This window comes from Mytilus galloprovincialis, chromosome 7 (assembly GCF_965363235.1).
Source record: "Mytilus galloprovincialis chromosome 7, xbMytGall1.hap1.1, whole genome shotgun sequence".
Lineage (NCBI taxonomy): Eukaryota > Metazoa > Mollusca > Bivalvia > Mytilida > Mytilidae > Mytilus > Mytilus galloprovincialis.
In genome coordinates, this window is record NC_134844.1 from 53,959,838 (window position 1) to 53,975,128 (window position 15,291).

The 15,291-nt window shown below is 32.4% G+C and overlaps 1 protein-coding gene across 1 annotated transcript in view; it reads left to right on the top strand.

Annotated features, from left to right (window-relative positions):
- Positions 1–15,291, top strand: part of LOC143083286 (U1 small nuclear ribonucleoprotein 70 kDa-like) — a 72,164-nt gene that overhangs the window by 39,879 nt on the left and 16,994 nt on the right. Inside the window, exon 6 of the mRNA XM_076259558.1 lies at positions 11,361–11,442. Coding sequence (XP_076115673.1) covers positions 11,361–11,442 — 82 coding nt within the window. The remainder of the gene's footprint in view (positions 1–11,360; positions 11,443–15,291) is intronic.

A 15,291-nucleotide genomic window follows, 5' to 3' on the forward strand; every position in this document is an offset into this window, starting at 1 on the left:
TTATTTATATAAATGTGTGATCCTCTTAAAATCATGTAACTAAAAATAGAAAATGTGAGACATAGTTGAAAAAAGAGCGGGAAAATTATTTATTTCAAACGACAGTGTTTTAATTCAGTTTTTGGTAGGTTTAAAGGTAGTTTTTAGGATAATCCTTTTTAGTAAACTTATTTTAAAATATATTTTTTATAAAATTGTATCTTTATTTGTTTTATTTTTAAAAAAAATCAAAGTTATGTTACATTAATACAACAGTTGGTCCTTAGTTGATCATTATGTAAATTCATTATTGATATGCAAATTGCTAAATATACATGTAATTTTAAAAAAAATGTCAGCTTCTGTTTTTGACCTTAACTGACAAACATAGAATATGGTAACAGATCCCTTCTTCAACAGTTGGTTTTTAAAAAGTGGATATTAGATTTCAAGGTTTTGCCAAAGTCTGCACACCCTGCTATAGAAAATTTACGATTATTTTAACATTTAAACTTATGGTTTACCTGTACCTATGTAATCCACGAAAAGTGGTATCCAACGACTAAAACTAAATCACCGTACTTAAATAAAAGGTAAACAAGCTCTTACCTCATCGCCACTGTTTCCCCAGAAGAAAATTCCACCCAGCCTATTGAACATCATAATAAATGTCACCAGGCACTGACAGGGAATCACAAGAATTTCCTATCTAATGCATCGCACATTTTGACAGCATCATTTGATCAACACTAGAAACAATTAGGGGAATCGTTGAATGATACATGTATAAAGCATCCTTAGGTTGTACAGTATTCACATTAAGCCGAAAAGTCATATGTCAAAAGTACATGCAATTGTACTTTTTTGTAAAAAAGAAAAAAGTCGAAAATTTATAGCTGTTGTTTGCTCATACGCAACAATGTTGTACTTTGGCAAGTGAATAGCGCCAAGTTGTAGCGATCAGCTGTTAGATAATTTGTCAATGAGATGTACTTTAGGAGAATTAATTATGATTTATGCTGTAAGATTAAGTCTAAACCATTTAAATATCACAAACTGACAAGGAATAATAGCCATCTAATTTCTCTTTGATCATATACTTTCCAACAAATTTTGAAAAAGCAGACTTCCAGTCAAATGGTATGACCTTGGTTCATTACACAACTACAGTGCACATTATGCACGAATAGTATGATACAGGTGCACGAAGCATATTCAATGTCGTAAATTTCAAATGCATCAATGCACCAGAGAACACAGGTATTAAGATTGTGGCATTTTGACAACCAGAAACTTCCTAAAACATCATAGTTTAGATATGCCACAAATACATGGAGATGCTTTAATTCATGAACAAGAGGTATTTGGACCAGAAGTGAACATTTGATGTAAAAAAAAATTACATAAAACAAGCAATGTGTGTTAACTATTTGGCACAGAGAGTGAAAAAGTATATGAGTTACTCTACCAACTTATGAAAGAATATGATGTTTTTGATGTATAGGATTAGGCAAAGCTTTGCTAATTTGTCGGTTATTATGACAGAAGAGCCATTATTCTTAAGCCAAGCTGACCTAGTGTGGTCAGTTTTTCCAGATATTAGTCTTTAAGTCATTACTTATTTGTTGTTTAGTGTTATGAATCAAGTGTTGTGCTTTTGAGCACAACCATTATTTTCAAAGTGGCTAACAGTAAGCAGAGTAAAGTTAGTGGGACTGGTAACAAAACCAGTAGTTTAGGTCTATGTTCAAAGTGGCTACAGTAAGCAGAGTAAAGTTAGTGGGACTGGTAACAAAACCAGTAGTTTAGGTCTATGTTCAAAGTGGCTAACAGTAAGCAGAGTAAAGTTAGTGGGACTGGTAACAAATCCAGTAGTTTAGGTCTATGTTCAAAGTGGCTAACAGTAAGCAGAGTAAAGTTAGTGGGACTGGTAACAAATCCAGTAGTTTAGGTCTATGTTCAAAGTGGCTAACAGTAAGCAGAGTAAAGTTAGTGGGACTGGTAACAAATCCAGTAGTTTAGGTCTATGTTCAAAGTGGCTAACAGTAAGCAGAGTAAAGTTAGTGGGACTGGTAACAAATCCAGTAGTTTAGGTCTATGTTCAAAGTGGCTACAGTAAGCAGAGTAAAGTTAGTGGGACTGGTAACAAAACCAGTAGTTTAGGTCTATGTTCAAAGTGGCTAACAGTAAGCAGAGTAAAGTTAGTGGGACTGGTAACAAATCCAGTAGTTTAGGTCTATGTTCAAAGTGGCTAACAGTAAGCAGAGTAAAGTTAGTGGGACTGGTAACAAATCCAGTAGTTTAGGTCTATGTTCAAAGTGGCTAACAGTAAGCAGAGTAAAGTTAGTGGGACTGGTAACAAATCCAGTAGTTTAGGTCTATGTTCAAAGTGGCTAACAGTAAGCAGAGTAAAGTTAGTGGGACTGGTAACAAATCCAGTAGTTTAGGTCTATGTTCAAAGTGGCTACAGTAAGCAGAGTAAAGTTAGTGGGACTGGTAACAAAACCAGTAGTTTAGGTCTATGTTCAAAGTGGCTAACAGTAAGCAGAGTAAAGTTAGTGGGACTGGTAACAAATCCAGTAGTTTAGGTCTATGTTCAAAGTGGCTAACAGTAAGCAGAGTAAAGTTAGTGGGACTGGTAACAAATCCAGTAGTTTAGGTCTATGTTCAAAGTGGCTAACAGTAAGCAGAGTAAAGTTAGTGGGACTGGTAACAAATCCAGTAGTTTAGGTCTATGTTCAAAGTGGCTAACAGTAAGCAGAGTAAAGTTAGTGGGACTGGTAACAAATCCAGTAGTTTAGGTCTATGTTCAAAGTGGCTAACAGTAAGCAGAGTAAAGTTAGTGGGACTGGTAACAAATCCAGTAGTTTAGGTCTATGTTCAAAGTGGCTAACAGTAAGCAGAGTAAAGTTAGTGGGACTGGTAACAAATCCAGTAGTTTAGGTCTATGTTCAAAGTTAGACGATGCTTATTGTTATAGTGAAAGGTTGCTTGAATCAGGCTAATCAAGAACATTATCTATCATTTGTTTATTGGGCATCTATATTCTAAAGTGTAAAACTAATTGCCACTGATTTATTTTTCACAGCAAGAAAAACAAATGTTTTTATCATGTATATACAGTTTTGCTTCTAATCTCTTGTATTACTGTGTCAAAGGTATTGAAAAATTCTTTAAAAAAGGCCAAGGGTGTAAAAAAAAGTTGTTATTTAATCAGTATGTAGACAGTATATGGTGTATTAAGATCATCTGAGAGATGATGGTGTTTATTAATGATAATTGTTACCATATCTATGTTTTGTATACGTAGACAACACTGAGTGATATGTTTATTGATGGGTGATAAATACCAGTATTGGAGTGAAGCCATCTCCTTGTCAGTTTTACTGTTGTCTCACATATGCTACATCATTACTAGAGTGTTTCCAACTTAGGCCACCTACTAAATGGCTATAATTTATAGTGTGGGATTGGTTTGGGATGGAGTCTTTTTGTCTTTCTATGAAGGTGTTAATTCAGAGTGTTTCAAACTTAGGCCACCTACTAAATGGGTATAATTAATGATATATGGGTTTGTATTTTGGTGGAGTAATTTTGTCTCTTTATGTAGGTGTTAATTCGGAGTGTTTCCGACTTCAAGGCCACCTGTACTAGATGGCTATTAGGAATTTATATTCAGGGTAGGTTTGTTTTTGAGTAGAGTCTTTTTTATGCCACCTACCTAAATGGGTATAATTTATGTTTTCCCATAAACATATAAGCAGCTATCTTTATACATTTGTATATTCTGTCACTAGACATTAGACATTTTGATGTAGGATCCTTTAGTATATTTATCTACAAAACTAGTGGTGAACATAGATCTAACAAGGGCGGATCCAGCCATTTAAAAGAGGGGGGTTCCAACCCCTGGAACCAATCCCCCCCCTGGATCCGCCAATGTCTAAGAAGATGTGGTTATGAGTGCCAATTAAACATCTCTCCATCCGTTAGTCACAATTTGTAAAAGTAAACCATTATAGGTCAAAGTATGGGCACACCAAACAGCAAGCTATTAAGGGCCCCAAAAATTAATAGTGTAAAAAGGTTCAAACAGGAAAACCAATGGCCTAAAAAATATATATATTTATATATATATAAAAAAAAAAAGAAGAAACACTTATAAATTAAACCACATCAACAAACAACAACCACTAAACATCAGGTTCCTGACTAAGTTCAACTAAGTAAGTAAGTAAATAAATTTTATTTAGAGTCTGCATATAATTATACATTATAACAGACAAAACATGAGCTCATGCCTTGAAGGCATAAAACTTTGCTCAGTGCTCGGAGCACAAAAATCATACTCGAAACATGAAATCCAGCAATTTGATTGGTTGATTTTCGAGTCTGAGTACAAAAATCATGCTCGAAAGCTTTATGACCGTGAGGCCTGGTGAGCTCTTTAACCAACTTATCATTATACAGTCCCTATTAATCAAACTCTGTTTAATAGCATTTCAATAAACATCACATCTTCCCTTTGACAAAACTTTAGCTGTTACCTGGAGATGGTAATTATAATAGGATTAAACTCTCTGAGGTCAATATAATAATATCCTGGATGCTTAGTACACTTGTACTAATATATTTCCATGGTTACCAAAATACAAACAAAGTTCAGATTTTAAATCTGCAGTTCATGAACAAACAATTAAGACATAAGACATAAAGCTTTATTTAGAGTTGGTATATGCATTACAAGTACAAACATAAGCTCTGAAGGCAGTACATTGTTGACATAAGACATAAAGCTTTATTTAGAGTTGGTATATGCATTACAAGTACAAACATAAGCTCTGAAGGCAGTACATTGTTGCTTTTATCCTGTACTTTCTTAAGCGTTATTCTCCTTTCATGATAGAACAAATGTTTTACTAGACAATGCAGAGAATTTAAAATGTGAAGTTCATGGGCAAACATTTCTATATAGGAAATACATTGTTGCTTTTATCCTGTACTTTCTTAAGCGTTATTCTCCTTTCATGATAGAACAAATGTTTTACAGAAACAATGCAGAGAATTTAAAATCTGAAGTTCATGGGCAAACATTTCTATATAGGAAATACATTGTTGCTTTTATCCTGTACTTTCTGAAGTGTTATTCCTCTATCATGATAAAACAAATGTTTTACTAGACAATGAAGAGAAATTGATCATTTGTTAAAGTGATTTACGTGTTCGTGCACTTTATAACATGTGTATCATAAACACTAAAAGCTATATTCTCTCCAAGTACTCTGGTTCTTGTATGTTAAATGGATGTATTTATGTACTGTTATACAGCTGATGATTGTTTTGTGGTTATTTATTATGGGATATAATGTAGTTAAACTATATGTTCAGACAATAATCTTGTTAACAAGATTTGAAATTTTGAAATTTAATGTGTGGTCCTATTTATTTTGACCTTTAATAGAATAGTTGTTTTATTTCTCTGTGGTTCTTTTTTATTTGGTTTAAACTATGCAATTAGACTTCATGCTCTCTCCAATGCACATTTCATAATTTATTACAATCAGACCACAACAGGTGTTGGTTCATGTATGAATTATTTACCACTGAACATTTTACTAGCAGTGATCAGTCTATCATAATCCAGCCTCTAGTTGGTGTTTTTCAATTGTTTTTCAATTGCATTCTCAGTAATTGCTGTAACCAACCAGTATGACTTTTGCTCATCACCACATGTCTGCATATTTATAATATTGTCATCATCAAATTTATGATATTGTTATTTTCAACAGTATATGCATCTTAACTTTTTTTTGTGATGTTTTTTAAATAGAGGGAGAAGGTGGGGGGATTGTAAAACTATACAGACAGTTAGTTTTTTAATAGGGGGGAGGAGGTGGGGGATTGTAAAACTATACAGACAGTTAGTTTTTTAATAGGGGGGAGGAGGTTGGGGATTGTAAAACTATACAGACATTTAGTTTTTTAATAGGGGGAGGAGGTGGGGGATTGGAAAACTATACAGACAGTTAGTTTTTGAATAGGGAGGAGAAGGTGGGGGGATTGTAAAACTATACAGACAGTTAGTTTTTGTCGAGCCTGCAACTTTTGTTGCAGAAAGCTCGACATAGGGATAGTGATCCGGCGGCGGCGGCGGCGGTGTTAGCTCACTTCTTAAAAGCTTTATATTTTAGAAGGTGGAAGACCTGGATGCTTCATACTTTGTATATAGATGCTTCATGTTACGAAGTTTCCATCAGTCACATGTCCAATAACCTTGACCTCATTTTCATGGTTCAGTGACTACTTGGAAAAAAAGTTCAAATTTTTTGTAATGTTGAATTCTCTCTTATTATAAGTAATAGGATAACTATATTTGATATGTGCGTACCTTGCAAGGTCCTCATGTCTGTCAGACAGTTTTCACTTGACCTCGACCTCATTTCATGGATCAGTGAACAAGGTTAAGTTTTGGTGGTCAAGTCCATATCTCAGATACTATAAGCAATAGGGCTAGCATATTCAGTCTATGGAAGGACTGTAAGGTGTACATGTCCAACTGGCAGGTGTCATCTGACCTTGACCTCATTTTCATGGTTCAGTGGTTATAGTTAATTTTTTGTGTTTTGGTCTGTTTTTCTCATACTATATGCAATAGGTCTACTACATTTGTTGTATGGAATGATTGTAAGCTATACATGTCTAGCGGGAAGATGTCATGTGACTTTGACCTCATTTTCATGGTTCAGTGGTCAAAGTTAAGTTTTTGAGTTTTGGTCTTTTTATCTAATACTATATGCCATAGGTCAACTATATTTGGTGTATGGAAATATTTTATGATCTTTATGTCAGTTGCACAGGTTTTATTTGACCGTGACCTCATTTTCACGGTTCATTGCACAGTGTTAAGTTTTTGTGTTTTGGTCTATTTTTCTTAAACTATCAGTAATGGGTCAACTATATATGTTGTATAGAAGCATTGTTAGCTGTACTTGTCTGCCTAGCATGGTTCATCTGACCTTGTCCTCATTTTCAAGGTTCATTGGTCTTTGTTTAGTTATCTTGGTTAATGTTAAGTTTATGTGACAGTTGTAATAAAGCTTAGCTTTATACTTAGGACTATCAGCATAATATCAATGATTAGTATAGAAGGCGAGACATTTCAGCGTGTGCACTCTAGTTATGTTTGAATTGATTTTCATTTGTCATTACATAGTATTTATATGGTATGTGTTTTGCTCAGTTTTGAAGGCTGTACGGTGACCTATAGTTGCTTAGCCTTCTTCGTCATTTGGTTTATGTTCATGGTTATTGGGGAAACAGTTAAGTGCTTGGAGAAAATGATTTTTTAAAAGACTTGTGTTATGTAATAGGTTTAAGGGCTGGCATCTTGACATTTTGTTTGGTAATTAAGATGTCATTCTGTGTTAAATCTAACATTAAGAAGTAGTATCTTTTCAACAGCTTTCAATCTTGTGGCGGAGAGACGTGGTAAAAGTACTAATCTACCCACTAATGCTTAATGTAATGAGTTTATACAGATTTGTAATTGATGACAAAATTTGTATCTTTGGCAGAAATCTTTATTGGGTATACCATGGCTATTATAGTCTATTTTTAGTGCTCTTCTATTTGGAATTAGACTAAGAAATGGATGCAGTAGGTGTTTTATGCAATTCTGATGTTTCTCAATATCCATTCATTGGAAAATTTCAAATAGATTATGTACAAAAGAATACAGATAAGTCATGGAAAATCACCAGTGTGTCAAAGACACAGAGACTAGAATTGGAAAAGCTGTTTTATGTTCACTGGTACAGAAATTAATTAAGTTTTAATAGATTCTGCCCATACTAAAAACTGTTCTTTGTTTGAGTTTATTTGAACCTTAAATTGACAATGGTTTTGTAATACTGACAAAATATTTTTATGCCCCACCTACGATAGTAGAGGGGCATTATGTTTTCTGGTCTGTGCCTCCGTTCGTTCACCAGTCTTCAGGTTAAAGTTTTTGGTCAAGGTAGTTTTTGATGAAGCTGAAGTCCAATCAACTTGAAACTTAGTACACTTGTTGCTTATGATATCATACATGTGATAGAGTTGTCAAGCCACAACTGGAGATTTGGAAATTTTCAGCTGGAGTTTGGGTCTCATAACTGGAGATTTATTATCGACCTTTTATTGACGTACACAATGGTTTTTTTTGTGTGTTTAAACTGCATATCTTCCTTTTTTTTTTTGGTTAAAGGAACAATAATGCCATACCTTTCAACACCTGCATATCCATTTTTACTTGATAAAAAAGAAGATAAGGGGTTTTCAAAAATTTATTCATTATGTATATTTCAAGATAAAGTGATCAGCCATCATACATAATTGGCAAAAAGTATCTCTGATAAAGCTAAATTGTCAACTTTGGTACCACTACATATATATACTGAACATGCTTGTAACAGAAGGTGTTAAATTGATAGATATGTAGGCTTGCTGGTTGGTAGCTGTCTCCATAAGTTTGGTCAAGTCATTAGGGCCATCATAGTCAGCTTTGCATGAAGTGTAGTAAACAAGGTCTTGACCCTTGGTACTGGATCTGCACCATTTTAAATCAAATCTCAAGACCGAGTTAAATTGGGCTAGATACTTGGTCTTCTTTTATTTGCTGTTGGGATTTGGTGATAAAAAACAGTTTACATTTTGTCAAATTCTAAAATTTAAGAATAGTCCAAGACAACTATACTTATATAGGTATTCCATTGGCTTGAATAGAAAACTAGCCATAAATATCATATTTGAGTTGATTTCATTTGTCTTTGAGGTTCAGTAAATGTTTTATGTTTTCAACAGCATCACATAGTGAATTTCATGTTGTTTATACAACTTGTAATTTTAAGTCAATTTAATCCTTTGTCAGTATTTCACTTTTAATCAACCAGGCTTGTGTCTTAAACTAGCTAGTTGTCACCAGGTAATTGCCTATTATTTTAAATTTATTGTTGTATAAACAGTTTAATCCTAAACACCTCAGGCTGATTTTACCTATTTTATGACCTCATGTTATGTTTTGACACAACAGGAAATTTCCGTTTTTCTCTGACTTTTCCCATATCAATTTCAAGTTTCTTAGACTTTTTCTCTGTCCCTATCGATTTTGTAAACAAAAATGTGTATTGAAAATTTTACGAGGTTGACATTTTCAAAAGCGGAAGATTTCAAATTTTAACGGGAGGGACGGAAGAGGGTCTGAAAAGCGGGAGATTTTGACTCCCGCTGGAAGAATCACATGTATGTGATATGATCTTTCTAATTTTAAAGCCAAATTAGACTTTTGGCCCCAAATTCACGCTCCGCTGAACATAGAAAATGAAAGTGGGAGTTTCAGGTTAAATTTTTTGGATAAGGTAGTTTTTGATGAAGCTGAAGTCCAATCAACTTGAAACTTAGTACACTTGTTGCTTATGATATGATCTTTCTAATTTTTATGCCAAATTAGATTTTTTACCCAATTTCACGGTCCATGAACATAGAAAATGATAGTGCGAGTGAGGCATCCGTGTACTTAGGACACATTCTTGTTAAAAATTTATTTTCATTTCATGGATTAATGAATTATAGATTTTGAAGGCTAACTGTAATATATTAAAGGGCAGTAAAAAGAGGGATGGTAGGTTACGGTATAATTGTTTTGGGGGGTATTTTTATATTTTACATACACTATAAAATAGGGAAATTTAAGGTATTTAAAAAGTGCTTAATCAAAAATGTATGAATTACATCAGTGCTTTACCCAAAATGCCCATAAAATCTTTAAAGGTAGGCAAGGGTTTCAATCCAGGAGAAAGGGGTGTTCCAAATATATGTCCCCATTCAAATGCATTGATCGTCAAAAATGGGGGATTCCAACTGAAACACAACCCCTCCCCCTAGATCTGCCACTGAACACATTGTGTGATAGAAATTTATACTTTTCAAAACCTTTATAGATAATATAGTCAGAAGAGTAAATACAGCAACAGTTCTTTGAATAACACAATACTGGGACCTTGCTCTGAACTAGAGTATTTTCTAGCATTATTTAAAGTAAAAACTAATTGTTGAACTGTAACAAGGTTTAAAACAGAAGATTCAAAAGCAACTGCTGTGTTAATTTTATTTGAAAATCTAACCAGAAATAAACCACCAATTCCTAATTTAAAAATAATTTTGAAAATATCTAATTATTTTTTTCTCATCAAAAGTCAGGAAAGCTCAACCTGTAATAATGAAAAAGCAATTAAAACACCAGTTGGGACATAACGGATTGGTAATTTGTGATTAACTCTTTGTATGATTGGACATTATTACTCAGTTTTCATTAGTCCCGTCATGCCTCAGCATCACAAATACAAATATAGTTCAATTTCAAATTCAACAAAACAAATCCATCGATTTTTGTCCATAAATGGAAATAAGACAGGTCGGAGATAATGAGATGTCATTAAAATTTTAACGGATGGGAGACAAATCTGGTGAATAAATAATTTCCGTTGCGTAATTAGCGGAGCAATATTGTTAGTATTGTTTAATTGATCACTGTGACAGTTGTTATTGAATATTTTGTTATGCTACAAAGCTATTATATAGAATAATATACTGATGCATGTTGGGACTGTGTTTTCCATTTAAGTAGTTGTAATCGATGCCAAATAACAGTTTTGTTCATACATGCAGCTTGTGTATTGAATTTTATATCTATAGACAATTACATAATTTAAAGCATTGTCTGATCTGAGAAATTGGATATTTTTGTCAGTTTCATTTCTTTCTTCTTTTTTCTTTTTTTTACGTTTACAGTGAAGTCAGATAATGGCCAAGCTTGATATCGAGCTAGATGTAGTTTTGAAGGAGTGAGACATCAGAAATTGAATCAGTCTATTATTGTTGAAGCAACAACAATCATCCCCCCAAAAACCAACGCCCATTGTCTCATATCATGGATAGAAAATAGTTACTTAACTTCACTGAAGACTTCTCAGTATTGAGCTATCTTCATTAAGGGTGAGGATTAGCATAGACATGAGTTTGAGTTTTGTTTTGTCCTGCACAAGCTTAGTAGAGGACCTTCCTGGTACCAGCAATGCTGTCTATCATTTGCAGTTAAAGTATGACTGCTGGCATTCATTAAAAAAAAAGTTTATTTCTGAATACCACAAAGCAAAGGTGATTGCTGTAGATTTTTAAATTAACATAAAAAAGGTATGAAATGAAAGAAAAAAGTGTGCATACATTTTAGAATATCAGAACGGTATATTGTGGACAGTGCTGGCATGAAAGTGCTCAATGTTTTAGTCTGCCAATACATATTGTCCCTGTATTTAGTCTTATCTTTGTATCCTTTCTCTTTTCAGATTTCCCTATTATTTGACAATGTATCACAGAAACCAAGAGGATATGCATTTATTGAGTATGAGCATGAAAGGGATATGCATGGTAAGTTTGGTCACTTCTCAATATGTCAGAATTGATCAGAGCAATTTATAGTAGTGAGATAAATGTGGTATTCAGTGATTTGTTTTGGAGACTTTGTAGCAAGTTTTATATTTCTTCAAAATAAACCATAGAACCATAAAGATATCTCAGACTAATATTATTAGGAGAGTTGCAACAAAATGCACAAAAAAGTGAAAAAAGAAATTTCCATTTATGATTTGTTTTGCTCTGATTACTGGCAGTTATTAGTAAAGAGAAGATGAGTATCATTACTTTATGACTGGTTCAATGATCTTGACATTTTCTTAGTTGTTCAACTGTTTAATGATGAATGAAAATAGGCAAAAAAAATGTACTATTAAATTTGCCAAATAATGCTACTTCCATATATATTCATAAATATTTGTGTTTCGGTAAACAAGTAAGCAAAAAAAAAGTCATGAGAAGTTTATTTTATTTGAAGTCCCTTCTTTTGATAATTAAGATTATTCTGTATTTATGGATATATATGAAACACATTGAATGTATTGTTTTTCTAAATGATATTTTCTCTAATGAGGTACATTTTAATTTTTATACAACACATATATTTTTTTTTGTTATTTATGTATAATTTCAGCTCGTTACAATGACAGTCAGCTGTATAATGACATTTAATACTAGTAATAAGATATAATGTTTATAGAAAAAAAATTGACATTCTGTACTATGAGAATTAGAGAATAATGTTGTCGATAGATGCTTCATAGTTGAACCTCCTGTTGAAAAAATATGATTATATACATTTTGTACTTGGTTGACTTAATAGTAAATTACCAACTGAGAAAATTATATAATAATTAGCCTCTTGATGTTTATATGTTTTTAGGTTAATTTTATTCTAACTTCAGGACTTCTGAGGTTAATATTTTATAATACCCTTGTGGTGAAAATTATAATAACATAAAAAGTTCTGATAAAATTCAGTCATTTCTTTATATAAAAAAGGCATCTTTTCACTCAGTGTGAGAAAGATATGGTATTTTTTTTTTTCTTTTAATAGTTATGATGCAAAAATTTTTAAAGCTACCATTAATTTGATTTGTGTGATAATTAATCATAAAAAAAAATTAATAAATTTATAACATTCATAAATATTTTTTACAGTAAAATGTTGAAGCTATAAGCATGTTTTTTTTTCATCTTCTAATACGGATAATTTAAACTTATGTTAGGTAAGATACTGATTGCCTTATATTTAAGATCGATTTGATATTTATCTAAAAAATAGTATAATATAAAACTTTGATTTTTTTTCCACTGCGACTTTTTTTGTCATTTATACAGTGAAATTTACTACAATTACGAATAGCTTACCTAAAAACAAAGAATTGCCATGGAAAACTTCCAATTTAATTACCGATAAATTGCATGAAATGTTATTTAAAAATTGTTTGGTAAGTAAAATTGGTATTTGTGTTTTTTGGTAAGTACAAAAATGGGGGGAGTGGAAATTTGTTTGGCATTCTAACACATCTTTTCTTATTTCTTCCTTCAGATCAATGAGAACAAAATGGCTGATCTGCCATCTTTGTTCACAGTCGTGTGAATGTTTGAAATTATTGCTGGCCATAATAGGTTTGTATGGAACTGGTAAGACAATGATTTGTCCCCATTCCATTCAAAGAAAAAAGTTTTTAGGGTCCACTTACTTGTAGATTTTAAAATAAATATTGTATACAATTTGGTAATTTTAGAATAAATATTGTATACAATTTGGATTTTTTGTTAGCTCCAAAGTTGGCTCAATATAGAAGAACATACAGTTCTTGGGAAGAAAATTGTCTTTTTTTAAATTTTAGAAATTATTTTGAAACCCTGTCCCTCTTCCCATGGTTTTTTGTTTGTTATTGTTTTTTCCCAAAAAATTTATTAAAATTCAGGTAAGAATTTTTTAATTGGGTTTAAATTCAGGTAAGAAATTCAATTAAAAAAAAATATACAAAAATATTAAATTCAGGTAAGAAAAAAAATATTTTAAAATTCAGGTAAGGAATTAAAAAAAAAATAAAGGTTTACCCGGGTAAGTTCAAAAATAAAGAGAAAATGACATGAAGAAATGTCGGAGACCAATTGGCTCCAGATTTGAAGACCCTGCTGTGTCAGTGATGGCACCTTCCTTGGTTTGGAAATTTCAACATTGGGTTTGTTTTCCTTGTAAGTTTACTGTCAGTATTGTTTTGTAAATTTGTGATTTGGATTTTTTTCAACGTGAATAAGATTTTGCAAATTTTAGGCATTTGATAAATAAAAAAAAAATTGATTCCCTTTGTGGTAGGTATGTGAACCCCTAAAAAAAATTTGGTCAGATTTTTTTCAAAAATATGAATTATTGAATTATTAATAATATGATTTACTTTCCAGGTAAGTTGCAGATGAAGAATTGAACTAATATAACAGATTAAATGTAGAATGAATTCTGATTGATTTTAATGCCCCATTTATGGGCATTATGTTTTCTGGTCTGTGCGTCCATCCATCCCTTCGTCCCGCTTCAGGTTAAAGTTTTGGTCGAGGTAGTTTTTGATGAATTTGAAGTCCAATTAACTTGATACTTAGTACACATGTTCCCTATGATATGATCTTTCTAATTTTACTGCCAAATTAGAGATTTTCCCCCATTTTCACGGTCCACTGAACATAGAAAATGGTAGTGCGGATGGGCCATCTGTGTACTGTGGACACATTCTTGTTTTGTAAAAGATTGATATAAACCTGGTCTTTTAGAAGTGATTTGAGATAGTTGAAAGGGTCGATATATGTATATAAAGCTATTTAGAGATCAGGGTTAACATCAATGGGACAGCAACCTAGTAGTCATGTCTTTAGAATTAAAAAAAAAATCAAAATCAAAAGGGGTTTATATTACATTTGCAATGCATGGGGAAAAACTCTCAAAAATCAACAAGTATTCTATGTTTAGGGAAAAGTGTTCAATGAGAATAGAAAAAAAGATATTAAAATTTATTAGCATTAGGACCTTTTCACTGTTGTGCTAAATCCCTCCTATTGTCTCATCCCGTTCACACAAAAAAATTAGTTCTGAATCAGTTATTGAAACCTAAAGATAAGACAGAATTCATTCTGCAATTAGTCTGCAATAATTTTCTTTCAGATGTTAAAAATAATTCTTGAGCACTTCATAAGTTAAGCTAATCTCAGTTAATCAATTTTAGAGCGTTTCAGATCTAGCAATAAAGGTGCAGAACTGTAAAAATTACTGTTTGATTTGCAACGTTTACAACCTAAATTACATGGAAATAAGTCTAAATTGATGGAATTTATAGCTATATTTGGATTATTAAATTGTAATGATATTGATTTTCAAATAAAACGTGTAAAAGAGGGTTTGGTTTGCTTTCAAACAGTGATTTATGTGAAATGGAATTGCAAATATGTTAAAAATGACTGCTTAACTTATGAAATGGTCACTATGCACAGTAAAAATGCTCCAAACATACAAGAGGGCATTTTGCATTATGCATTTCTATAGATTTTGCACATAGGACATATAATAATTTATAAACGGCAGTTTAGTTATATTCAAGTATCTTGTCTCTGCTAAGATAGAAACAAGAAGCCAGCCAGATCTTACTGGTTCCTTGATTATATGAAGCTTTCGACAGGGAAGCATACAGAGAGCAGATGTAGTCATAATGCAAGAAGTCCTTTTATGAACAGTTTGTCAGTTCTTTTCCTGCTATTAAAAGTTCTGTTTTTGTCTTTGCTGAAAAGTTTTCAGTACATAGACTTATAGAAGTCAACAAGTTCAATTATTTGACCGGCATCAATTATTGTAATCACGTGGAA